Below are 27,897 nucleotides of genomic sequence, written 5' to 3'. Positions count from 1 at the left end.
CCAACATGTGCCCAACAAAGACGTGTGATAGATGCTCTGCTCAGTTTGCATTCTCAGAGCCGTCAGAAATTTTAAAACAAAGGAGCGTCTTTGTAGCACGGTGTATTTATCTGCAGTGATTTCTGCGAGCATCTGTTACTGCGAGCAAGCGTACCGAATCCCATAATCATGGGCGACCTTATGTTGTGTTTCCTGTCACACTACTGTACTTTTTCTCCACTCGGCTTTCAAATGTGTCGTCTTGACATATTTTGTGTGTGAGGTGGAAAATACGGGCGCAAGCTTTGTTTATTTTTTTTATTTTTTTTTCCTGTATTTGCGATTAATGGTTACGTCGCCATAGACCCTTTCAGTGTCGTGATCAGGTTCTTCTACCGATTTCGTGTTCCGGTTTTGTTTGTTTTTGCCGCTGTACTTTGATTACACTCAATAAAGCAAGGAGTAGCCAGCTCCGCTGAAGGGTGTCAGCAGCTCATTCATACTTACCTGAGTAAAAAGAGAAGCCCAAGTTGATAGACAGTTAAACCGAGACTCCCACCTATTACTGACATTAAAAGGTGAAGCAATAAGTGAAAACATTAAAACTAAATTAATGTGTACCCAGAAAATATTTGAATTTTATCTCAGTCAACCTGTATTTCACCCGAATGATAATGACATATCTTGCTAAGACTTTAAAGAAGAGGGAAACATGTGCACTGCTCTTCTTTAGTCAGCATTTAGGACTTTAAAAAACTCGTCGCTCGTCGGGCAACCTACGAGGCCGTCTGACGTGAGTCAGATGATGCGTGGATAAAACTCCCGCAGTGGGCTTGAAGTGATCACCTGAGTGCAGCAGTACACATATAAAAGGAAGCTAAACTAATTATTTGAGTTACCAATAAAAAAATATTAATAATCAGAGCTACTTCACTGCGTAATGTGACTTTCACACTCTACACAGGAGGATGGCACGCAAACGCAGTGGCCAAAGCTGCCAATTCTTATTTTTTAATCCCGGATAAACTCCTTACTTATCTCAAAAGAATAAACTTTCTTTTTAATTAGCTAGTAATGTAGTTTTTTCCTTTACACACCATCCGTGATGGCATGTAAGGGCTCAGAAGATGTCATTAACGTAAGAAGATCTCTGAAGCGCTCAGAAAAAGAAAAGTAGTTGCATGTGGCTTTGGACGGTGATGAGCTCGCAGCAGTAAAGAAGAGCGTGCTATTACCTGGCACTCATGCAGCTGGGTATTTGACTATAGTTCTTATTTTTAGCAGTTAACAATGAAATAAAAGTGATGGAATCTGTCTTATTTTTTAATGTCACCATGCGCACGAACCACCATCAACTTCTTTCGCCTCTTTCGTTTTGATTCTCAGTCATTAACCATGCAATTTCTGCGAATTAGAAATATTTTTATTTGTTTTACTCCGATACTTTTGCCGCGTTTAAAATGCTCTAGTTAATTCGTTCGTCAGTTTGCTACCCAGCCCACACAAGCTATGGCGGTTGCTGTCTCGCGTTCTATTTTGAAGGCGAAAGTCTTTTATGGCTCATGAGTGGCGTGGACAGTATGTGTCACCATAGGCAATCCACAATCCAATCCATAGCCATCCAACAAGCCAATCCATATACCAATCTATAATTCAACAAGCCAAACCATAATCCACAATCCAATCCAGGATCCAAAAAGGCACGAACTGTCAAATAAGAAAATAAGAACATTTGGGTCTAGGCGGGAATCGAACCCGGGCCTGCGCCACGATGGTTATTTTTTTTTCTTTATTGCATTGAAATAGTGCCAGAAAGGAAAATTTCAGTATGCTATGCCACAAAACAGGCTGTATAATACGAGCCCACCATAAAACCCTCCACGTCCCCACCTTCCCAATCATCGAAGGTCTGGGAGGCACACACATGCATCTATATAGGGGAGCCAGCTAGGCGGCTTTTACAGGGCAGCATATACTCCCCGCACCAAAGCGCACTGCTCACAGAACAAATATTTCGATGACAGCGGTGATTCGGCGTGGCGGTCCGTCATATGGCTCTTCCAGAGAATAGTTCCAGCAACATGAATAGATCACATGGCACAGCACAGTTTTTCTCCACAGGCAAAAACAGATAATGTCGCGGTGGCTCAGTGGTTAAGGCGCTCGTCTACCGAGCCGGAGTACCAGGGTTCGAACCAGACCGCGGGGGGCACGTTTCGATGGAGGCGGAACGCAAAAGGCGCCCGTGTACTGTGCGATGTCAGTGCATGTTAAAGATCCCCAGGTGGTCGAAATTATTCCGGAGACCTCCACTACGGCACCTCTGTCTCTCTTTCTTCTTTCACTCCCACCTTCCTCCCTTCCCTTTCGGCGCGGTTCAGGTGTCCACCGAGATATGTGCGACAGATACTGTGCCGTTTTCTTTCCTCAAAAATCAATTTATTTAGGGTGTGATTTCAATGTCCTTCTGAAGTGTTCGCTGTAATATGTACCAGGAGAACATAGCATCATTGCACAGAATAAAACAATGGTCAATAGTTTCTGGCGCAGTGCACAGGCGGCCATTCACTGTCCATGACATAAGCATCTCCTTATCATGAAGCCATGCCTTTAAAGGCAGCGTCGATGTGTGCAGTTTAAAGAACATTTTTGCAGACGAAGAAATTCACATTCGCTTAACATGGTTTAAAACACTGCTGTCAAGGAACTCCAGTAAAAGTTGCAGATACAATGGTACAGGAAACAAAGACTGTAATTACCTGAGTCATTTGCCTTCTGGAGAAGCTATACAGGTAGTCTAAAGAAAGGCGGACAGTGAGGAAATTGAAGGTGTCCGCAACTTCCTTAAGGAATCCCCATAAAGGCCCCTTACAAGTGTGTCCAGCCGGTGCGAATAGGAAATGCAAATGAGCACTAAGATGCCTAATAAGCACAGCTACTAAAAAAGGGTGGTTTCCCGATTTGAAAAAAAAAAACGCGAAACAAGCTTATGCACGAATAAGTAAACAAGGCCTATTCCACCAAACTCCAGAGAAAGAAATGGGTTGTCACTACGCATGGGTTCGGTTATGTTTGGTTTATGGGGTTTAACGTCCCAGAGCGACTAAGGCTATAAGAGACGCCGTGGTGGAGGGCTCCGGAAATTTCGACCACCTGGGGTTCTTTAACGTGCACTGACATCGCACAGTACACAGGCCTCTAGAATTTCTCCTCCAAAGAAATTCAACCGCCGCGGCCGGGATCGAACCCGCATCTTTCGGGTCAGCAGCCGAGCACCATAACCACTGAGCCACCGCGGCGGCGCATGGGTTCCCATTGGGAACGTCATACGAAGGTAGCAAATATTGCGTTCATCGCCAGCACTTTCTCCCTCGCACAGTGGAGAACCCGCAGCGCATAAGCAAGTTTTGCAAATAAAAAAACGTTGTAGACTTGAGCGCCAGTAAACACTGACAGCTCCCTACCCATCCAAGCCGAGGTTTGTCGCTTCATGGACATTATCTGTGAGTCCCAATAGGTTCTACTGTTACGAATTTGGTGAAGAGGAACCCCTAGATACTGAAGGGCGCCGCAGTCCCAGATGATGTCTCCAAAATGGCTTGGCCTCGCACCCCAGTGATCCAACCAAAATACCTTGGATTTATATAAATTAAGAGCTGCGCACCAGATGCCTCACGACGGTTCGATGTTTGAGGCTGAATAAAGGGGCGTCTAGTGAATGCAGGGTTGTCTTAAAAGCGTAAATGAGTAATTATTAGCGTATAAAGAAGGTTGCCGCAATTTACCGAGTACAAAAGTACGTTTCCGGTAAGTTTTCTTTTTTCTTGGCGTGTCGTAGCGCCATCATGCAGCACCCACTGAAAATCACGTGTGTTTTCAGTGGGTGTCACGTGAAACCTGATTGATAGTGGGCAACGGCAACTACTTTTGCAAACGTAATTTTAATACGTCGAGAGTGAGCAGCCTGCATTGAAACATTCATGACCCTCTACGAAAAGTAGCAGCAATCATTTTTTTTTCTCAATAATGGAGTGAAATATTAAATAATGACAAAGACAAAAACGAACCAGAGGGATACCCATGCGGCGTCAGCGTAGTTTCGCGATAAACCGAGCCAATGCTTCGCACTTGTCCCAGAGGAAGGTGGGAATCGATGACACAGGCTGATTTGCAAATCTTTCCTGTTCTTGTCTTTAACGTCTATTTTAAATGGACAGATAAAGAGCCCGGGTCGACGAAGGCAGGGGGGACAAGATGTCCCGTCGTGGGACCAAAAGCGCGGGGAACCAGCTGCCGACATCGCGGCGAGGGCGGTCTTCTCCCGCCGGGCGGCGCGCATTCCTTGGCGGCCGTTTTCTCGCCGTTATTACCGGCGACAATGAGCCGCGGCGAAAAGCTACGCGTGCCAACGAGCGAAAAAGAGGCACGTCGTCGCAGTGGGACGCGCGAGAGTCAACACCGTTCTCCTCTCGGGGCGGCCGTTTGCTTTGTCTTAAGGCGCGTCCGGAAACGGGCGGCCCGCGTTCAAACGGTTCCTCATGGGGGAAACCGCATTTGCATTCCACAGCGTCTAAGTACGCTCACGGCGCGTGACAGATTAGATCAGTTCCGCTTGGGAGTGAGTTTCGGGCCGGCGATAACGTCGCCGCGGGGCCACTCGCCACTGTCGCCGGCACGCAGTGCAGCGACTGGAAGCGGCGCGAGGCGGAGCCACAATGGCGGAAAGTGGTGCCCCGGTTGGGGCCTTTGTGAACCACCGCCGGTCACGCCTGGCTGCCGCGAGTCCGGCCGCACCAGGCCGCCCTTTGTGCGCCCTCCCGGCTCCGGCCTTGATGCCTGCACGAGCCTGATACAGGCTGTCTGACCGAATTTTCACTTGCTCAAACGTGGTCCCCCTCAGCGACGCCTGCCGTGCTGTTCTGCCGGCCAGTTGCCTCACGCGACGCTAGCGCGTCCACGTCCCGCCCGGCGCGTCACGCCAGGCCGCCGCCCTCGCAAGGTCGACGCTCGTTTCTCATCGGCGGAACCGAAATGCCAACTCGGCCGTGCTGTGCATTACCGATGCGTGCCACGAACAGTACGAAACTCCAACCCGAAGCTAGGCAGCGGCCTCTGGACTCAACGACGCCCAGGAGACAACAGGCACATGTGCGGCTCGAAGTCTGCTGGGTAGTGCTGACAGTCCTGACAACTGAATCAGCATCTAGAATAGCCCTTTAAGACTCCCTTTAAGATAGCCAACGCAGATTCTTGGCACAAAAAAAATGGCTGTGGTTTAGCTCTGGTTAAACCTCGAGGATTGAGAAAGCAACATCTGCGCGTAGCCATATATTGTCGCGTGAGCTACATTACCCATAGTCTCGCCATTTCGCGCACTCTTGCGCGACCATACTGCGCATGCGCGAGGAGCAAGTGACGTACGCACAGCTGGCGTGCCGGCGGTCCCGGCACGCTAGCTGTGCGCCGCTACTGCGCATCGGAGAGGAGAGAGAGAGAGGCGATGGAGAGCGTGCGGCAGCGGCGGCGGCCCCGGCACGCTAGCTATGCGCCGCTACTGCGCGTGCGCAACTGGTGAGCGCGGAGACGACCCCTCTGAGTCACACGCGCAGCAACGGTGGCGGCGAGCCAGCTGTGCGCCGTGTGACGTCACTGCTCCTCGTGCATGCGCAGTATGGCCTTTCCGCGCCTCCGCGAAATGGCTCGGCGACTAGCGTAGTGTTGCTTTCGGAACAAAAAACTTAGAGTTGCGTTTCTTTTCACAGGAAGAGTGATGTGAATGCCGAGATACAGCAAGTATAAGCAGCAAAAAGCAATATAAAAAGAAAACGCACACGCAGTAGCGCTTTGAACGCACGCATCAAGCCACATTGAAGGCAAAAAAACGTCTGAGAGGTTGCGGAAGCATTCGCATTCCGAAGCAACAACAGAAGTACAAGCTGCATTCGTTTTTATTAGCGTGTAGACAAGGGTCTTCGAAAGCAGTGTTGTTCTCTTGAAGGCATACCGTCCGGAAAAAAATGGACAGTACAGTGCAAAGGAAGTAAAGGCATAAAGTACGATTACAAACACACATGTTGGCTTCCCATGGCTGGCTCTCTGCTGGCAAGCAGCAGAATACTCTTCACAGTGAATCCGTATCTTCACGTTCTGTGTACGTCTTCCTGAAAAGGAGCCAAAGATATTAGTGTCTGTGCTTTCTTTTTCGTGCACAGTGCATAATTTATTCGCATTATAAAATGCTTAACAATAAAAAGAAGTTTTTTTTTGTACAGTCCTTTATATTGGCACCGCGCCGCAGTTTTTTGCGTCTTGTTTTCTGTCATGTGTCTAATTAATAATGAAGCAGGTGCGGTCAAGGTAAACTGGGTGAGAGTATAAGGGAGTAATTGGCATCCACCCAAGCGCAGCCTTATTGCTACAAAGGAGGGCTATACAGCTTCCACAGAAACTTTGTAGTCCTCGTCTGGGGTTCGAACCCGGGACCACCACTTCATAGGAGCAATCGCACTACCAACTGAACTAACCGGGACGGCTAGCATTGGTAGGGCGAGAGCGAACTGATCAATAACTTAAAGTGGGAACAGTGTTGGTCAAATGTTTAGGGGAATCCCCCAAGGTGGAGTAGATTTCTAATAAGGGAGTAATTACTCATTGGAATCTACCCAAGCGCAGTTTTACTGCTACAAAGGAAAGCTATACAGCTTCAACGAAAACTTCGTAGTTCTTTCACTACAAAGTTTCCGTGGAAGCTGTAGAAGGTGTAAACATTTGACCAACATCGGTAAGAGTATATCTGAGGACTGATAGGTGTGCGCATCTCTGGCGGAGGAAAAAGTATGGAGCTGCACCGCTCGTATAGTTATTCGTCTTTTTCCAAGACACCAGTGTTTTATTCCATGGTAAAAACATAAATTCGAGTTACTCGGTGGAGAAGTCAGACTTCACAGTTTACATCAATTCAATGACAGTCAAGCGAAACATGCAGGCGTCTTCCACGCTGCAGCAGAAGTGCGCTAATGCAAAAGTAAGAACGATTACCATTGTGTGAATGACCCTCACCTCCCGAAAAGTCCATACCGAAACTACTTGACAGGTAATACGCATAGCTGCGGCACTATATTTATTGGATGGGAAGAACCGGAAAAATATTGGTTTATAAGATTGGTTATAATATTGGTTATAAGAATATTGGTTATAAGATTGGTTTCTGACCTTGCTATCCGACGTTGCTTTCCAAGGTAATGGCATACGAGAATTCTGGAACAAGTTTAGTACTTGGCTAAGGTACATACAGTTTTCCCAGTTTGCCAACGTCAAAAAATCCAAACGTGCACCAACTACACCGGCAGAAATTTCTGCTAAACAACACATTTGCAGCTGACTGATGGCAACCGAGCACCGTGTGATTCTCTGTTTAGAACAATACTGCCAGTCTTCCATTTGTCGCGAAAGTCGCGAAAAGGCGTTTCTGCGATATTTATTCGTTTCTGACGCACTGCTATTTCGTGTGAATCCCAAATCAAGGAGAGAACGAGGGAGCGCTTGTTGCAATTATCCCAATACTACGCTATAGAAAACCCGTAACCTCGGTGCTTAGTAGCAAATAGTAACAAATTTATTTAAGAGCTGTCGCGTGCGTATAGTTTTCTTTTGCAACTTACACTGCTTCTGATCATCCTGTTTTTTATATTGACGCTGAATGTCCAAGAAGTGGAAGCCTCGTGCACACCGAAGAACTTCAGCACAGGGCTCTGAACTATCTTCAGCCATTGCTACACTTGTCGGTGCAAAAGCTTGCATATTGATTTCCTTCAAGAGTATAAGTTCGAAAAGATCGAAACGCTGCCATCTACGCCGAAACTTCAGGCCGTGAGTGAGCCTTCGGCATTGATCTTTTTCGGCTGTGCCGCTGCGGCGGTTTAGTGAGCGAAAAGAAGCGCAGCGACAAGAGCTGGCAAAGTACGCTCCCGTGCTCTCCGGTCGGTTCTCAAAGAACGTATCCAGCACAGATTTTCTGGAAATTACCAACAGAGAAAAAGAGTCGCCACCGTACTCAGGAGCTTCTCAAAGACCCCTTCATCTATCGTGGCAATTCCGGGAAGCTTACTTACCACCCATAACCAGTCCAGCCTCTAGCCTCACAACTTGCAGTTTTTGCGCGCTTCTGACCCCAGAGCGCCGCAGAAAATAACTTAAAAGAACACCACAGGCCCTAAAAAGTGCCGAAGACGGCCTAAAGTTGAATTTTTTTCTAATAGCGCATAAAAATAATAACCTGTCTTATCGGGGGAAAAACTGATAACTCAACTGAAAACAACACAGGAATCGAAGGAAAAATCTCGGCGTCCGAAAGCAGGTACAATTCCACCGAGCTAGACTGCCGGACAGTGAAATCACTCACAATTAGCCTGACATGCATGGTTGAGTTCCATGTGCTGGCTCGGCGCTTAAGTTGCTGGTCCTGTGTTAGATGGTTGGTTATCACACTGCCGGGAAATGTAAGCTTCGGATCGGACTCGGCTAATGTGCGGCTGAAAACGTGGATTCTACTGCGGAATTGCATAGCAATTCTCTCTTTTCGATAGTTCATTTCTCACTTGTTTATTAAATCTAATGCAAGCTAATGCTCTGAATTAGGAGCGTATGGAAATAAACAAAGCCTTTCTAGGACGCTTGCCTCGATATGAGTGACCGTCGTACAACTGAGCCAAATAAGAGCATTGCACTTCCTGTCATCCCTGGTATGGATAGACGACCGCAGCGCCAGTGCATGCAACTCTATGGTATCTAGAGCTAAACTTCCGCACGCGTGTTCGAAGTCGGAGGGCCGCGGGTTGTGCGCCCGAGAAGACCCGCATTTGGCGGCCTCCTGCAAGGTCCCTACCGCTCGTCGTGGTCCGTGTGCAGCGGCGTCGGAGGGCAGACGTTCACCCGCGGCACGTGGGGCTCGGCGTGGTGTCGGCTCAGGTCGCGGACGAGCGCTGGCCGGGGCACCACTGGGTATGGCAGGGCCACGTCCAGCAGCGGCAGCGTCTCGCGAGGACACCGGTCATCCGAGTCGGCGCCCTCCGGCACGCCGGGCCGGCCTCCTTCGCCCTCCTCTTCCTTCTTCTCTCCTGCAAAGAGAGCACTGATCATCGGGGTCGTCCAAGGACGAAAACAAATACTGCCGTGTTTTTACGGTGGGCTTGTCATGCGCTACTCGATCAAGTGCGAAGTCAACGATGATGAGCACGAAAAAAGCAAAAAAAAACATCAATTTAGTTGTTATTTCGCTGTGCTATACTTTGAAAAGGCCCTGCATTGCAGCCAAATAATGATGGCCTTATTTACTGCTTATTGATTTTTTTTCTAACGAGTGACTAATTACAAGTGACATACACCGCAACACAATCATGCAGCTGTAAACTTTAAAAAGGACGCTTTGCTTTTTCGCTATGCGGCTGTGCTTAGCTGGATGTCGATTGCAATTATCCCTTCGTTAGGCCTGTGGAATTCTAAGTTTCATTAAATACACGTTATTAACGCCTGTTTCTTCCTCTTGTTCTGGATCAACTACTTTTTTCCCGAATCAAGCTCAGATTTTGGGAGGGCGGGCCGTATGATGAGACGGAGTATATTATGTTGTGTACTCGAACCGAGGGCTGTATCACAAGTATGCTGCACGCAGGCACGAATTAAATGCGACATTGAAGGCCCCGCATACAGGGTGTTTCGCCTAAAAGCATTAGCTATTATTAAATATAGGCTTTTTGAGTTAAAAGAGCACTTTCTTCGGCATAACATTATCAGCGGTGATCTACAGCTGAATACACATAAGACGTACTGACTACAGCAGGCTTATTATCTAATATAGAATAGTTAAGCTTCTGACTATTACTGTTAAGGTCTTCATTTTTGAGAGGTTTGTAGCCCGCCGTAAATAATATCCATATCAGTTTTTAGATTTTCGAAAATTCCGTCGTTGCTGCAGAGCAAAGAATTTTGGGATCGCACTTGAAAGAAACCGCAACCGCGTGGCCGGAGAGAGCGCTAACCACACCAATGAGTGCGCGTCACAGAGCGGTGAGCCTGTCACATGCTCTTTGCTCGCTCGCCGCTCCCAACCGGGCGCTGCGAAAAGAGCTCCTGACACCCGCGCTGATGTGTGACGCTTGATTGTAGGCGTGGCTAACGCTCTCTCCGTCACGCGGTTTTGATTTCACCCGTATGCGTCCTCGAAATTCATTGCGTTCGCATTGCGCTGAAGCGACGACGATACTGGCATCTTTGAAAATCTAGAAACTGATATGGATATACTAAAAGCGGGCTATAAACATCGCAATAAATGAGGAGCTTAGCAGTAACAGTTAAAAAATTAGCTGTTCATTATTAGTGAACCAATCTGCTATTTACCAACCGGCTAATTATCAACCTGCTAGCTGTAATCAGATGCACACAACCGCTGACAATCCTATGCCGAAAAGGGCGCTCTGTTAACTACAAAAATTTTAAAAATTGTTAACAGTCTAACGTGCCGCAGCGGTGGCTCAGTGGTTATTGTGCTCGGCTGCTGACCAGAAAGACGCGGGTTCGATCCCGGCCGCGGCGGCTAGAATTTCTTTGGAGGAGAAATTCTAGAGGCCCGTGTACTGTGCGATGTCAGTGCACGTTAAAGAACCCGAGGTGGTCGAAATTTCCGGAGCCCTTCACTACGGCGTCTCTCATAGCCTTAGTCGCTTTGGGACGTTAAACCCCACAAACCAAACCAGTCTAACTTGAAACACCGTTTATATAGATTCAGCTATAGTCACAGCAGAACGTTGCATTTCGATGCTTTCTTATTCCTGCTAGGTCTTTCAAGTCCTCGCCTTCTTTTATCCCTTTGTGCTATTTGCCAATGCATGAGTGTGGCAGTGGTTCGGACAGCTGCATTACGGTTATTTTGCACATGAAAACTGTTTCAATCGCCACAATCTAGTGGTTTACTTCCGTCACCCAAGTTCTTGACCAACGCACATAGCCATTTATTTTGCTATCATACTCACAGTGACTTTTCAAAGCCCGCTTGACTAAGCTTTCTTTCCTTCTGGATGCAGGCTTGTGAAGGCTATCGAAGTTCACTAATCGGAGGACGAATTCATCTAGCATTTATGGATTCGACGCTAAAACATCTAGGTGAATCGTGCTGGTAAGTGCCTTGGCATACATATTAGTCAGTTTCCTATTCCGTTGTTCGCACAGGAGCTGCTGCTTTGTTCTACGGCAGAGCAAGCCGGCGATGCGTTCTTCACCGTAAAGCAAGACCATTCTTACTTCAAGTGAAACGAGTTTGACCAACGTACGCTTCTTCCCGCTGGGTGGCCGGCGGTCGACGGATTCAGTTGGACAGCAGCTCAAGGAACATGGACAAGGAACATGCACCGGGGATGTTTTCCTCGGGCCGGAATCTTCGTCGCACGGTCAGTATGCTTGGCAACAACAACGATTACCAACCTTGTTCTCAGGACATTGAAACAAACGCTAGTCCTGACAGTGACATAGCGGTAGCGATGCTGAAACTTTTTAATGGGCAGGATGAAATTAAAGTGAATATAGCTCAAATGAAGCAGAATCTCGCTAACCTAGAAATTGCGGTATTCAAGATTCCAGAACACGGTAAAATAATTCAGGAGGCTGAACACGAAACAGCAAGTTTACGTTCTAGTGCCGGCAGCATATTGAATAAGTTTGATGACATCGAAAATGTAGCCGCAGTAATAACTTGATGATGCGAAGCATTCCTGGCAAACAAAATGAAATCGAGGAACAATTGAAGCATGAAGTGGTTGTTGGAACCTTCACGCAGAATGTTGTGATGAGTCTGGTGCGGATACGCAAGATTGGAAAGCCCTCAACAGGCAACCCGAGAGCAGTCATTATTCGTCTTGGAAGTCATAACAAAAATATGAACTGCAGTCGAGCTTATTTGTATAAACACCGTAATTATAACGAACGCTCGCTTATTCAGAACAAGGGCAATTTTACCATCAAAATATGTTGCAAGCCAATGCACTCCTTCTCAGATGCAATGAACAACCGTCGCCACGCAACTCTGTTAGAACGAACGAGGAGACGAATTAAACTCTGCCCCGCAGCCCAAAAACTCGTTTCCTGCAGAAGCAGTTACTAAAGAGAGCCGCCCAGCCTCCATGACAACATTCCCTCCTGCAGGAGAAGCACGTGGGGACTCAACAAAACAATAAAAGAGGGCGCAATAAATAAACGTGCGCACCATGTGCACGTGCACGCTGACCAGCGCACGCTGACAGCAATTAACCCACTAGGTGTCGACGGATCCCGGTTCGGATCTCTCTGTTTGTCGCATTGGAAACTGAATTCGTACCGTCAGAATTGACAGCAGAGCGGATCAGAAACTTCTTCCGCAATGGATTTATGGACTCATGGACGACGGCGAACATGTCGAACACTCACGATATCAGACACATGTGTATTTGTAGCAGCGCATCGTTGAATCAGAGCTAGCCGGACCTGATGTCGCCTGGGATGACTTCGTTGGTGTTTGCGCTGACATTGGAGAGCCATACAGTAACGAAGCTACTGCATGCGAACGTACGAGCACTCCCCGATGACCAGGAATCTGATGAAGATGATGACGAGGAGGCCAGCCAAGCACCAGTTGCCGCGAACGCTTCAACTGTGATTACTTATAACGCACCCCTAAAGCACCATATTAGAATCAAGTCTCTCAGCGAGGGGCTCATGAGCGCGCTGGAGAGCTTCGAAAGAACGCTGATGGAATCTATTTCGATGAAGCAGACGCTCATAACGGATTTTCATAGAGACAACCGCCGCTTTTGTCTGAGATTGTACATGCTGGCGTATAAAATGAAGTCCACTTACTACGAATCTCGCTACAACGAACGATATCCGCGGGAGCGTCAGGTTCGTTATAAGTGGGCTGGATTGTGTGCGTAATCTGGCGAAGCTGGAAGGAACGAAGCTTCATGGTTTATGGGCGTTTTAACGTCCCAAAGCGACTCACGTGCACTGGCATCGCACAGTACACGGGCCTCTAGAATTTTGCCCCCATCGAAATTTGACCGCCGCGCCGGGATCGAACCCGCGTCTTTCGGGTCAGCAGCCGGGTGCCATAACGACTGAGCCACCGCGAAGGCCTAATCAATCCGGGAAAGTGAATGCTGCTCATGACCACACTGGTAATTGACATACGCATGATGAAGGGTTACAGCTGTTGAATCTTAACGCTCGTAGCCTTGCAAACAAGGGTGTTGTTTTTAAACATTTTTATGTCGTTTTCATGACCAAATCTAATTTTCACGGGGGCATTTATTTCTGATTCTGAGATATGCCAGCTAGGTTACAATATGCTTAGTAATGATCGTAGTACCTGGGATGGTAGTAAAGCTATTTTCGTTAGAAGGTCGATTAAGTGCACATTTCTTTTAAAAATTACCGACATCAAAACGGTCACATGTAAAACTGTTTTTGGAATCCGAGAACTTATAGCAGGATCTGTGTATCGGGCGCCAGTGACTGGCTCAAGTGGCAGCAATAAGCTTAACAATGTCCTTTATGATCTGCATGTACAGAGCAAACATGCCATTGCCGTGTTTGTGGCAACAGCAGATCAATTCTAGACCTCGTTTTCCTCACTGACAGCGCGGCAACGCGGCCGCACAAAGTTTCAAATTGGCCTGGAATTTAGGATCATTTCATAGCCAGTGCAACTTTAGAGCTGGATCCATTCAGCAGTGTGCAAAAACATGTGCCATACTGGAGGAACTTAATAAAGCTAACGATGCTACCACACTCAATGTTACTTTTAAGATTATTTGAGGAAAGTAACCCTAAAGAGTCAGAGCACATCGATTAAACGTGGCTGAGTTTCAAAGTTCACATGTGTATAAAGTTGAAGTAGAGGTTGTTGTAAACTACAAGTGCCTTTGAGATGTAAGACGAAACGGGTCGACAGCCCGTGGATTACCACAATCGGTGGATAAGAAGAGAAGTTATTCAGCTAAAGAGAAAAGTGTCCAGACGTAGAGCAAGGCTGTGTTGATCAGTGAATCCCGCGTTACCTGATGGCCTAAGACGTTAAGAAAAAGGTTAAAATCAATGATTAAGGCATAAAAAGATAGGTTTTACAGCATCATAATGAGTAAACATTCCTGTGAATCTCCGCATAGGTTTGGGAAACACGTGTCGATTTACAAGACATCAATGACTAATTTAAACATACAGCAGGGCCTTGCTTAAATAAACACTAGAATTGTGGAGGCTCTCAACATTTTTTTGTGTGTTTGTTGCTCTTACGAGTATTTTTTACTTTGAATAATGAAAAACCGACACAGTCCGCGTTTCATAGTAATTTAGCAGAATTAGGTAAATTGCAACTGACATAGGAGGGAATTTTCGCTTCACTGCGGAATGTAAACACATTAAAGGCTACAAGCTCTAATTAATAATAAATTTATTTTTAAAGAGGCACGCAGAACGAGCGGCTAGATATATTTCCACAATTTTAAAAGAAATCCTTGTTGACAGGTACGCTTCCTTATGATTGGAATGTTAGTAAGGCTAATCCCGTTTTTAAGTATAGAAACATTACTAATGTTTCCCATTTAAGGCCAATGACACTAACATCGGTGTGTTGCAAGCTTGTGAGAGCACACTGTATTAAATAATGATCAATGTATCGGAACACATTGATACATTTAATTGCCGCCGCGGTGGCTCAGTGGTTATGGTGCTCGGCTGCTGACCCGAAAGACGCGGGTTCGATCCCGGCCGCGGCGGTTGAATTTCTTTGGAGGAGAAATTCTAGAGGCCCGTGTACTGTGCGATGTCAGTGCACGTTAAAGAACCCCAGGTGGTCGAAATTTCCGGAGCCCTTCACTACGGCGTCTCTCATAGCCTTAGTCGCTTTGGGACGTTAAACCCCATAAACCAAACCAAACCATTATTTAATTCACAAAACATTTTTCACCCAGTACGAACGTGGGTGGAAGGTGCAACAACGGTGACACAGCTACTACAACGAGTGAATGATTTCTGTTATGTAAATGATTGCAGGGGGTCTATAGATGTTACATTCGTAAACTTCAAAAAAGTTTTCGATAAAGTTGATTGCAAAAAAATTTTAAACAGGGTAAAAGTCATTTTGGGGCAAAATAGCGTAGTCCGATGGATAGAGGCTTTTCTCAGGCGTCTTTGACAGTGCGTTAGGACATAGGTCCGACTCCTGCGAATTTACGTCAGGAGTGTCACAGGAGTCCGTTCTTGGCCTCTGGTTACTGATATACATCAATTACTTGATTCAGGATTCACCTGTAAAGGTAATTCGCACAGGACAGCATCATCTTTAAAGAGATCAGATCGACTAGTGACCAAGGTACGCTAAATATTTTTCCTAGATAGATAATTGATGTGCCAAGTAGCAGATGTCCTTAAATCCGCACAAGAAAGTTTGCATGCCAGTTATTCACATGTGCCAACCGCTAAACCACGCAAACGCTTTTTGGCATATGATAGCCTTAGTCGCTCATGTGCTATAAAACACAACACAAAAGCAAACGTACGCTTGGCAGTGTAGCCCACTTCCACATAACCGCCGAGGTGGCTCAGTAGTTATGGTTCTCTGCTGCTGACCAGAAAAGGCGCGGGTTCGATCCCGGGCGCGGCGGTCGCATTTTGATGGAGACTAAATGCTAGAGGCCCGTGAACTATGCTATGTCAGTGCACGCTAAAGAACCACAGGTGGTCGAAATTGTCCGGAGCCCCACCACTACGCTGTCCCCCATAGCCTGAGTCGCTTTGGCATGTTAAACCTCAAAAAAGAAACCGAACCACTTCCTCGTGTAACAGAATATTAGCACTTCGTCGTGATGCTAACTTCGAGCCTTAGCTGTACAAAGCATGTATACAACGCTGTTGGTAAAGGCAACAAAAAATTGGGCTACATCAGACGCGTGCTAAGACAGGCTTCCACTGGCACAAAAATAACAGCGTACAAGATGCTTGTACTTTCCGTACTTGGGTACGCATGTGAAATGTGGGGCCCATTCCACAAAGAGTCTATCCCTAAAGTTAAATAGTTACAGAGACAGGCGCCACTTTTTTTCCCGCTACCTTCGGTTCGGTTCTGCGACACCTTTTTTTTTTTGTCAGAGCGGACTTGCTTCTGCTTCCTCAGAGACAAAAAGAGAAAAAATCTAACTTTTCTTTATGGCGTCATAAATGGTCTAGGTTTGGTGAAGAAAGAGTAATGCAAAAAATGAAGGAAAGACAGGCGTAAGTCATAAACAAGCTATCAAAACCTCCAGGCGGAAAGTTTTTTTAAAGGTTAATTCAGATAAGTCATTTTCCCGGTAACACCATTCAAATGCAATTGTTGCGTCCAAATGGAATTGTTTTCCAGCTCAGCTTCTCAAGGCGCAAACTCTAGAGCAGTTTTCAACATTTCTTTTAAAACAGCAGTACATATCGATGGCATCTTGTATTTGATCTTGCTTATTCTGACCTGTGTACAGGATAATTTGTTGCTTGTTTTTCACTCCTATCTTGTTCCTGGTTGAACTGATACTATGTATAAAAAGTAAATAAATAAAACAAATTACTGCGAGATCATTATGTATCCTGACATGTTAAGACAGGCTAGCTGTACCACAGTTGCGCTGGTCTCCAAACTTTACATGCCAATCAAGAAATTAGCGGGTTTTGTTTTCGCATTCTTTTCATCATAACTCTTTCGAAACTATGCTTAGTAGGCTTTTACCGCTGTCCTTTCTCTTGGTTGTCCCTTTGGAATCACCCCCGTAGCGTAGTTTCTCCACAGACTTCAAAAGCGGTTTCGATGCCCTGCAAAGACCAAAAACAAATACACGATTTGAGATATGTGGGCCAGGCGAGTGGCTTCGTTGGATGAAGCGACGTGGCTAGGTTAATTGCATCTGTATTCTTAGCATTCAGTTTGAGTAGCATACGTTATGTATATAATGTTCCAGAAGTCTGGGCGCCTCCCATTCGTCTTACGAAATGGCGCGCAGCGAAACTCCTGTGTCAGCAGGAGTGCTAATCTCTAGGCTTGTGATCAAAAGTTCGGCTTCCTTGTAATGGTCTGAGTCACTACGCACTTTAAAGTGATTCACCTGCGTGGTGTATTAAGACTGCAATCGATAGTCAGAACGTGAATAATGATAACCTCTTTGATTATATACGCAGGATATTCCATATGGCCCCGCGGGAGGGAATCGTCCGAGCTTAGAAGCATAGAAGTCTGTTCAAATGCCTGAGCCAAAACTAAAAAATTTAAGGTAACTGAAGATATTTTGTATGTTCCCATTGCTGCAAATACTAAAGAAAGGAATCGAAACATCCGTGCGCATCCAGTATACAGAACAACCTTGTTAGTGCAAAAAAGTATATAAAGAAGGACAGAAGAAAACGTCGTCTTAACAAAGTGAAATTTTCCTAGCACCAGCATAACGCACCACTTTTCTCAGAGACCAAGCAAATCAGCGGCTATCATTGAAACACTCACGACACTCTTCGATAGCCAATCGATGAGGTAGCTTCACTTTCGTGATGTCGCAACATTCAGGGCACGCAGCAGATTCAACCAGTTAAGGATTGTTTTTCTGTTGCAGTCAGAAAATGCATGTTTTCTGACTTTTTTTTTTACAGCACAGAACGTAAACGTTTCGCACCTTGCGAAGTCGCTCAGTAATGCGCCAGATGGCTGTGTCGGCTCCAGTTTACTCACATTGAGTGCGGCCAGCTGTAACTTTACACTTGCACAATTGGAAAGATGGTCACTTGTTGGTTAATGAAACAGGGTTTATAACAAATAAATTACACTGCCCCTTCGACTTCTTAACAGGTAGGAGCCCCAGTTAAGTGCACACATAACTGCACTTGTATACTGCCATAACGCAGATACAGGGCATAAGCTGCTATGTTTACTTAGCGCTCTTTTTCACATTTCATGCTTCAAAAACACCTAATTAGTAAGGAATTATTCCGGACCGTTAAACTCGGCACTTAGGCAAAGGGAAACGAATGTTGGCACTTGCCTTGGGGAACTTTGTTTTTTCCGTTCAGCTTGAGGCGTCCGACTGCCGGATGGTGCTTCCAAGCTGTGTCCATCTACCAATGGCTCTTCGTCCGAATTCTGCAGATTGTACTGTACTTTCCGGCCCCGTGCGTCTAGATTTGGAAACGGTACATAAAGTACAACCTTATTAGAACAATCCAGTGTTTAAATCTTCAAAATGAGTGTCTTTTCCCCCAACGAAAGCCGCAAACCTAGAGGTTTGCACAATGGCCGAAAATATTTACGCATTCTAAAGATAAAGCGCAGTTTTTAAGAATCAACGAAGTTTTCTAAGCTAGCTACAAAAGCTTTTCAGGCAATGTTTGCTCTTTCGTCTTACGTCTTCCGAATGTTACAATTCTTGACCAGTGGCTTCAACTTATTTCAGCGCAGAATGCTATCAAAGCGTTTTCAGGTATTTAGCGCTTTCTTTAGCGTGCCTCTTTCAGTCGTTCAACTTGAAGGATGGCGCGAAGTGGCTCCTTATGCGGGATAGGGGCCGCTCCTGAAAATTAACACTGTCTACTATGCTGCAAAGGAGCTCTACTTGCGTTTCGGATCCGTTTTTTTTTTTTGTCAACTATTGAAGAAGTATTTTTCATCTTCACGCAAAACCTGTCATCGCGGAGCGATCCCGGCGAGCCATGCGTCCACCGCGGCGTGCTCGTCTCGCACCGACACTACAGCTGCTCACCGACGGCGTCGATCTCGCGATTTCGCCGCATCGACACTTGGCTTTGGAGCTGCAAGAGACAGCTTTTTGTGAAAAAAAATGACGTCAGTTCGTCTGGTTTTAGTTCGGCCAGAGATAACTACTCTTCCAAGCCCAGACTATCGATACGTGCCCGTTCGTAACTTTCGTTTTCTCCATTTCCGAGGAGATTTGCTGCTTTCCGAGTCTCTCTGAAGGTAACGAACATGTTTTTGACGATTCCGGGCCACCAGCTGCGTAGCGAATCGAGATTTCCCCAAGACGGCCGGAGGTCGACCTTGGCTCTGGATTTCGGAGTAGCCCAAGAACGCTTCGCATAAGCAACTGATTTTTAACTCGACAGCGTTAAAGAGCTCGTGTCGCAGAAAAGCCGGTATTGGCGTTGTTGGCGCTGTTGGCGTTCTAAAACGAGAATCTCTAAATAAAAAATCTTGTGGAGATACGCGAAATCGAGCCCAGGCCTTTCAGATTGCGAGGCGAGCATGCACACAACACACTACGAATGCTCTTTTTTATTTATTCCATGGAAGTATACCCACACTGACAGGCTTCAAGTCCGACATAACCAGGTTGCATCACGCAACCCGCTATACACAATCACACTAGCATCAAGCTCTCACTTTGTCAGCACACAAAAATCGCGGGAGACGCACGCATGCATCGAGGAAAAGAAGTCAGGCAGGAGGTCGATCGTCTGCAGCATATATACTCGTATAACCCTCGCACCATAGTACACTGCTCTATGAACAGAGACTTCAAGAAACGTGGCGGCTCTGTGTGGCGATCTGTCATGCGGCTCTTCCGTGGGCTAAACTGTCCTATGAGCACTAAAAGATCACATGGAACCCTAGAACCTCTAATAGTATAGGGCGAAATCTGAATGTCCTTTTTGACAGTCTGTTGATGATTGTCTAAAAAAAACACGGCATCACTACAAAATGATAAAGAGTCTCTGGCTGCTGACACGAACGACAGTTCACAGACCATGGCACAAAAGTCCCTTTTTTACGAAGCCATATTTTGACAGAAAAAGTGGACGTGTGAAGTTTAAAAAAGAGAGCCTTTGCGGTTGCTTGAACACACATCCGTTGCACCCGCTTTAATACACTATTGTCTAGAAAGGAGAGGTAAGGTTGCCAATACATCGCTACAGGAAACAACGCCTCAATCAGAATTTCTGTCATCTGTCGCTTTAATACACTGTTGTCTAGAAAGGAGAGGTAAGGTTGCCAATACATCGGTACAGGAAACAACGCCTCTTTCAGAATTTTTGTCATCTGTCTCCTGGATAGACTGTATAGACTGTGTAGGAATTCTAAGGAAAACCGTACAGTCAGGAAATAGAATATGTCGGCGACTTCTTTAAGAAAACCCCACAGAGGCTCCTCACTCCTATGACCAATGGACGCAAACAGAATAGGCAAATGAGCACTTAATCGTCTGTTAAACCCAGCTAGGAGGAAGGGATGGTTTGCTGTTTTAAAAAAGAAAAACCATGGAACAAGCTGAGAAACAAACAAGTGCTGAAGACCAGTTCCACTAGACTCCAGAAGAAGAAACAAATTGTCTCGACGCATAGGCTCCCATTGAGAGCGCCACACAAAAGTCACAAAAATTCTATGAACTGCCTTTACTTTTTTCCTTGCACAATGCAACACCTGCATGACATATATAAGCCTCGAAACAAAGAAGATACTGGAAACTTATGCTCGTGCAAATAGAGACAGCTCCCTGCCCACCCAAGCTTGAGGTTGTCGCCGAACTAACGAGATCTGAGAATCCCAGTGAAGCCCACTATTACGATACTGATGCGAGGGAACCCCCAAATACTGTAAAGCTTCGGAGCCCCACCTGATGCTGCCATAAAGGCTTGTTTTTGTACCCCAATGACCTACCCAGAACCTCTATGATTTATCAAAGCTAAGAGACGCAGCCGAACTATCCCAAAACTGCTCAGTTAAACGCAAAACTTTGAGCACGTTCTTTTTGTCAGAGCAGAAAAGGGCACCGTCATCAGCATAAGCTAAAATCTTAATTTCACAGTGCAATAGTGAGAAGCCACGAATTGCTTTCTCCTTGATTATACTACGACATAGGGACTACCTCTTGTTTGTTTGTTACCTCTGCAACAAAGCAATGAATAAACTTCAAACTTCAAAAAATATGTAAAGCAATTAACAAAGACGACAGCGGGCAGCCCTGTCAAAGAGTGTTTTAAGTGGAATAGATTTGGTAAACTTTTTATTAACAATCAGTCTTGTTAGTGGCTGCTTTATAACGTAGTTCTATGCCTTTAAGCAAGACATCACCTAAATTCGCATTCTCGCATTCAGCAAACAAAAATCATGGCGCACCTTATCAAAAGCTTTTGCCAGATTAATCCGAATAAGAGCCACTTGACTGACCTTATCTGACACTGTCTCTAACACGGAACGTGTGATATGGATATGGTTTTGAATACTACGGCCTTTGATTCCACACACTTGGTGCGGCCCTAATAAATCTAATGTGACAAGCTGCAGTCAAGAAGAAAGAAGTTTCGAAAATCTCTTATAATCCACGTTGCATAAGTATATCAGATGATACCCTTCAACAGTTCTCAACCGATCTGCGTCTGTGCTTTTCGGGATTAGTAGGGTGTGACCAGCGTAGAACGTGGGAGGCAAAACGCCCATGTCATAAGCTGCACTGAAAACTTGCAACTAGGCAGGTGCTAAGCTAGGCATAAAAGCTTTATAGAACGCACAACTTAAACCCTCCGGGCAGAGAGATTTCTGACCCTGTAGAGAAGAAATGGCCGATTTGTCCTCATCTAAAGTAATAGATCCCTCAATGTCTTCACGCTGTTCATCTTCAAGACGAGTAAATCCTTCTTTTAAGTGACTAAAATTAGACCCACTCATCGGGATACTATTACCGCCAATGAGCCGCATATAATATTTAAAGAAGGCCCAGGAATACCTGGCGTGTCAGTGTACGTATCACCTCCGCAACAAATTTCTAAAACCTCCTTAGAAAGAGCAGCCTGACTTTCATCATTAAACGCGCAGTGAGGAGGTTGTTCATTAACAAACCTCCATGTTCGCGACCTAATCAGGGCATCCTGATATTCTCTGCGTTATACTGTTGTAACTGCGCTTTAATATTGTTGATATCATCAAGATACGAACCCGGAGAAATTCCTTCCAACTCATGCAATTTGTTGAGGGTGCGCTTCAAGTCACGAAGGTGAAGGTTCTTCAAGATTGTGATCCGTGATGATGCTTTAATAGCATTATTCTTAAAATCCTCTTTAAAAGGATCCCACTTTTGAAGGACTGAGAGATCTGCTCGTGCCCAGGTATCTTTGAAGCAAGCAGCTACAGCGCGCTGAAGCATTTTATCTGAGAGGATGGAATTATTTAGCTTCCATAGCTCCCACCGCGGTTGAAGAAGGCGCTGAGTGTACCTTCCTATCTGTACAGACACCATGCAGTGGTCGCTGAAAAATATCAGCATCACCCAATATCTATGCATAGTAGGTAATGTGCCAGCAGAAACAAATCATGTCAAGTCGAGCATTCGAAGAAGAATGGAAATGTGTGAAATGTATACTTTCGCTTTTTAGTCGGCCAATATCAACAAGGTTGTGCTCACCAACTAAGCCGGTGAGAACAACAGAACTGGGATTATAACGTGCGTGATATACTGATTGATCCTCATTGTTACATACACAAATGAAATCTCCCAGCAGTAAAATTTTTCGACCCGTGCGTAGGAGGTTTGCCAATGACAAGAAAAACACTTTTCTATCTTTACTGGAGCATACGCACGAATAATTCGCCACTGCTGGACCTGAAATGGCGAGGCCACTACTTATGAGGCACCCCTAATCATAAATGCAATACGACAGGTCAGCCATATCTAGTGTATTGATCAAAAAAAAAACGTGCACCCTCCAGACAATCCTTTCGAATGGCTGACAATAATATTATATCGCGATACAAACATGTCAAGAGCAGTTTCTGTATCCTCATCCATAGCCAGCTTAGTTTCCTGAATTGCAGCGACATTCACGCTACAGTTTTCATATAGGCGCTTTACCTGGTGCTGCCGCCATCGATTCCGCAAGCCTCTAACGTTAAGGCTAGCGACTTCAAAAGCTGTGACCACAGCCATTTTTTGCATGTACATTAATCACCTCCATGCGCCGAGGCAGGGAGCGCCGCAGGTGAATTGGCGGCCTTTTGGGCTGTCATCACCCTCTTTTTACAAGCCAACCTTCCTTTGACACCGCTATTGATACCTTGCTCGGGTCTCCGTTGACACCGAGCTCCTCATCTGCGGGACGCTTCAGAGGCACGCTGCAGTCCATGGAGACCACTGAGGTCTCTGAGGCTGCCGCCTATGATGTCTGGAGCACCACATCACTCGTAGCTCGAAGGTCGACCGGCAGCTCTTTGCAGGCGCCGGTGGCTGACTCCAGATGCGGCGCACTACACCCCAGCGACACACCTTCGAGGGAGCAGTCTGGACGCGCAACCGCTGGCTCATCGGCAGCCTGCGGTGCCATTTCTTCAGATACTTGTGCAGCGGAACGCGGATGCTTAGCCAGCTCAAAATCAGGTGCGCCATGTTGAAGCCGACCAGAGTCCGGAGGCTTAGAGATGGCTTGATGTCTTGTGAGCTATCAATGGGCATCGCTTCACGTGGAACCTCAATGTTGAGCTCTCTGGAAGGCCCACAACATCTGAAATGTCCATGATGTGCTGTGTGGCTACATCGTCTTCTTTGGACCAGGAGCCCTGACGTAACCTATCGGTATACGTCATGACACAGGTATCCACTGTGTGACCAAAACGTCGACACGGGGTGGATCACGGCGTACGGCACTGCCACCGGAAGTGTCCAACTCTGCTACACCGAAGACACAGTGGAGGCCTGCACGGTATGATTACCAAGGCCTGAATCCCAAATACACTTAAGGGTGTGGGGAACGTTGGAAGATGAGACCCCGTCTTTCAGCGTGATAAACACCTCACGGTTTGCCGTTTTCATATGATCCATCCCAGGACAGCGCCACTTTTCATGCTCCACTGACTGAACCGTGCCATATGGGTCCAAAGCTTCCACAATACGGCGATGCCCCATGTGGCGCGGGAACCGAAGCAGCCTCAACTTAATGATCCGTGTTTCCGAATCAAATACCATGCACTTCAGCCCTTTCACGCGCAGCTCCACCAAGTCCACGAGGTTCTGTTTTGAAACGGTATTCTCGCAAGTCACCATCCAGACATGGCTCATTTGATATTGTCCGATGCAAAAAATATCCCGTAGGTCCATAACACGGGCGAGGGCATCCCTGAAGTCAGGAGCTCGGTACGGGCGGCCATTTAAGTCACCATGCAAAAATACTGTGTTCAGCACTACATTACCGGACGGCAGACGAGGCAGCACTATCTTGTAGGTGTCCATGATGTTTTCAGAGGTTGCAAGTCCTCGGCCAAGGGCCGATGCACTATTTCCAGCAGACAGCATAGTGAAACATGGCCGTTCCGAACGACCACTTCTTTCTAGTTCTTTCTCGTTTCACGCCACGAAGGCTCGCTAGTTACAACTGAATAAAAGTGGACCTAGTGAATGCGTTGTGGTTTTTGACTTCGTGAAGTGTCTTTGTGTACTTATGCGTACATGAGTAATTATTAGTATGCGAGTTTTGAAACGCAACCCAATAACAATCGCGTTCTGCTCTATAGAGCATTTCAATTCACTGCCATGAGCTGTGGCAACGAAGCGTCATATATGTTGTAGAGATGAAAGTAAATGCGAATAGCTTGCGCTGAGGTACAATAGGTGATGTTATGACCGAGTTCAGTTTGAGTTTGGGTTTATGGAGTTCGTTCTAAAGAGACTCAAGCTATGAGGGACGCCATAGGGGAGGGCTTCGGTAATTTAGGCGGCCTGTGGTTCTTTAACATGCAGTGACATCGCACAGGGTTTGTGAATTTGAATTTGGAAGACTGGCAGACGAAACCTTTTGAAGACGTCAACTGGTCCGAACGTGGAGCCCGGTGATAACACGACGGTTTCGCCCCTGCGGGCGGCAGTGTGGGTGCAACCCTTCGCGACCTCCTCGGGCTTCAGACGGGCAGGCAGCGGTGACCGGACCCGTGTGCGTCATGTTTTTTTGCGGGTGTCAACCACTGCGATGTCATAGAACCAGTAATGCCCGAGCCCGTGTGATGTACGCGTCTGTGTGCTGTTAAGGTCAACCAATGCGACGACAACGGAGACGCAGGCCTCTATTACGGCCTCTCTTTCTGAACAAACTTCCTCCCTTTCCTCACAGCGTGGTTGAAGTGTCCACCGACATGTGAGGCAGTTAATGCGCCTTTCATTTCCTCTAAAATCACAATCAGAACGAAGACGCACAACGGCCAATTCAGGGAGCAGCGCCACTGTAGCCCGTTCGTGATCTCTTCAGGAGGCGGATGGGCTGTTTTGAGAGGCTTCCAAGAGTCTCCGAGCGATTTTTCCAACGGGCAAGACGTCGCGCCGAACGGGCGATGGCGTTCCGTGGACTCCCTGGCAGCGCTGCAACACGCTGTCGTGTTCCACTCTTAAAGGCGAAGCTTAAGCGCCCTCCAATTTTTTTTTTATTGACCGGGAAATTTAGCATGAGGAGTTTTGTAACCTTGAATACTTTTTCCTGAAATAGTAACGCATAAAACGTATCTTCTCAATTCTTTATCCTCTTATTTTCTGTCTGAATATATTTATTTGTTTTATATTTTTTGTACGTGCCTTAAATTTCGTCAATCAATTATTTTTTCTTTGTAAGCAATAACACATAACCTGTTATTTCTTTGCGTCATTAAAAAAAAGAGCTAGATTAGCTACACAATGATGTCTTCAATAAACCAAGATGTTTTACTTATGGGTGATCAAATCTTCTGCGCACATAAACTTGAAGTGCCTGTTTTCACGCATTAAGGAAAGGTTCTCTTAAAAGAGCCAGGCTTGAACGCCTGCTTAAGGAAACCTACAGTCGTTGTTTCATTTCGTCCTTGCAACCGCTCAGCGCATTCAAGCTGCAGAGCTGTGGACACGTTTCCGACACTTTATTTTTACTGGCGACAAAAAAACCATGATCCCGTCTGGCCACGTTCCAACTGTACGAAGAAGTCAACTTTCTTCTCTATCGGTCCTTCACTCTCCTCCCCCCTCCCTTCCCAATGTGTAATGCAGCCAACAGCAGATATGCCTCGTTAACCTCCTCACCTTTCCTTCCTTCTTTCTGTCTTTCTCGTTGTCGAACTCAAGCTGTCACAGCATTTAAGTGATTGTCATCACGCAAATGACAATCAGGAATAGATTGATTCTTCGAATCGGAAGAGAGTCAGCCATTTATATTTCGTCGTGTAAAGCTGTTTCTACATTTTATTAGGATGGGTGTTAGCATTACGATGTAGTTTTGTAGCACGCATCAGCTGACGAACCTCACCTAGGGCTATTTTACCCTTTTCACTTCTAGCGGAAAAGTCATTTTGGATGTGGGACATTGCAGGATAACAAAGTTTTTGTTCTCATCACCCACGACTCAAAAATCCAGAATGAAATGAAAAAGCGAGTATGGCTTTCGTGTTCTCCGCGCAAGAACACTGCATTCACGTAGCCACGAATTCAGGCAAGCGAGTGGGCTCCAGCGGTAGGCGTTACTTGCCGCTGGAGGGTGTCTCTGAGCCGCTGGGTTTCTTAGTGGGGCTGTCCGGGCCACGCTCTCTGTCAGCAGCTGCAGAAAGCAGGGCAGCAGCCTTCAGCTTTGACGGGAAGGTGGACGTCATGCGGCGAGCCGTGTTCCACTTGTTCAGTATTTCAGCCGTCCGCTCAATGTTCGGCTCAACCTTTGGCGCTGAAAGCAATAAACCGCACACTTCACGTGTTTTACGGAGAGAGAGGAAAAAAAACAGGCAATCGTGATGCAGCTCAAAAGAGTGCCTTAGAGTTAAATAAAAATTAGAGCAAGCTGAATACAAATGCTGCAGATATTCCTGGCTGGCCTTTGTGAAAAAGCGGTAGTGGTAAGTGCTCAAGTGTTTGCCTTAAAACATAGCTTAGAGGCGGTGAATTTTCTGGCGCTTTTTGTTTTTATGCGCAGTATATTCTAATTCATCACTTAGTTTCGTGTTTGCTGTTTCAACCACTTCCTCACATTCATTATTGCCTCTTTATTGTACCGCTATAGTGTGCTATTAGAAAGGCGTGCTTCCGTCCAGATGTGATCTTCAACTTCTAGCTTTGGTCGTCTCGGAGGAAAGAATCTTTCATGGCGAATTGATTTGTTAAAACTCTTAGCATCTACTCCTGCGTCTCATTTGTTTCAAGTAAACAAAAATTAAAGCGGTTTGTTTCAGCGGGAGTAGCACATTATTTTCCTTTTTTTCGTGCAGTTTCACCGCTTGAAAGCAGAAAAGATATTGAACCCTCAACTAGCTAGTCACCAACCGAAACTTCCAATTATTAGGCCATCCCAGTGACTCTTCTCAACTACCCGTACCCGTGCTATAGAGTTATAATGAAGTATTGGATATAACGAAGGAATGAAGATTCCCCTTGGAAGCTCAGTCAACAAGGGCTTCAAAAGAAGCTACGGCTATAACGAACTAATCGCCGGGCCCCTCTGACTTAATTATAACGAGGTTCAACTTATATGCTGAATCGGACCTTCTGGCTCCGCCGGAACTGTCTCTGTGACAGTCACCGTAGTGGTTGGTGCTGGCGCCGGTGTTTCCTCTTTCTTCTCCTTCTTCTCTGGTTTTGTCTCCGTGTCTTTCTCCTGCGAAGAGACAGCAAGGCGGGACCCTCAGTCTGGCATGAACGCTTCGTTAGCGACGAACAAGGTGTGCGCATGGTATGGTCATTGTCAACACACTGATTTAAAAAGCATTACTTTACTAGGCCACTTTCTGTTCACTCCCATTAAGCCCAGAAGCTTCTCAAAGGCATTTATTTATTCTTGCCTTCGCGCTTCAGTTGCTGAGGGTGCACGTCAAGGAAACATCGGAGTAGTACATGTTGCGGCCGTGGCTTAACGGTGCGGTGGCAACTGAGGCCATAATGCCCCAAGCAAAGC

General features: G+C 46.2%; 1 protein-coding gene across 1 annotated transcript in view; it reads right to left on the bottom strand.

Annotated features, from left to right (window-relative positions):
* Nucleotides 1-8,859: 8,859 nt before the first annotated feature.
* Nucleotides 8,860-27,897, bottom strand: part of LOC149352708 (transmembrane channel-like protein 2) — a 67,766-nt gene continuing 48,728 nt past the window's right edge. The window contains exons 18-22 of the mRNA XM_089575717.1: nt 27,489-27,600; nt 26,484-26,676; nt 23,280-23,496; nt 23,046-23,169; nt 8,860-9,095 (exon numbers count right to left, since the gene is read on the bottom strand). Coding sequence (XP_089431843.1) covers nt 8,860-9,095; nt 23,046-23,169; nt 23,280-23,496; nt 26,484-26,676; nt 27,489-27,600 — 882 coding nt within the window. The remainder of the gene's footprint in view (nt 9,096-23,045; nt 23,170-23,279; nt 23,497-26,483; nt 26,677-27,488; nt 27,601-27,897) is intronic.

The sequence above is a fragment of the Amblyomma mixtum genome, chromosome 3 (genome assembly GCF_055824585.1).
Source record: "Amblyomma mixtum isolate Tamu chromosome 3, ASM5582458v1, whole genome shotgun sequence".
Taxonomy (NCBI): domain Eukaryota; kingdom Metazoa; phylum Arthropoda; class Arachnida; order Ixodida; family Ixodidae; genus Amblyomma; species Amblyomma mixtum.
Note: the sequence above shows the minus strand (reverse complement) of the source record. Positions and strands in the feature narration are given on the sequence as shown.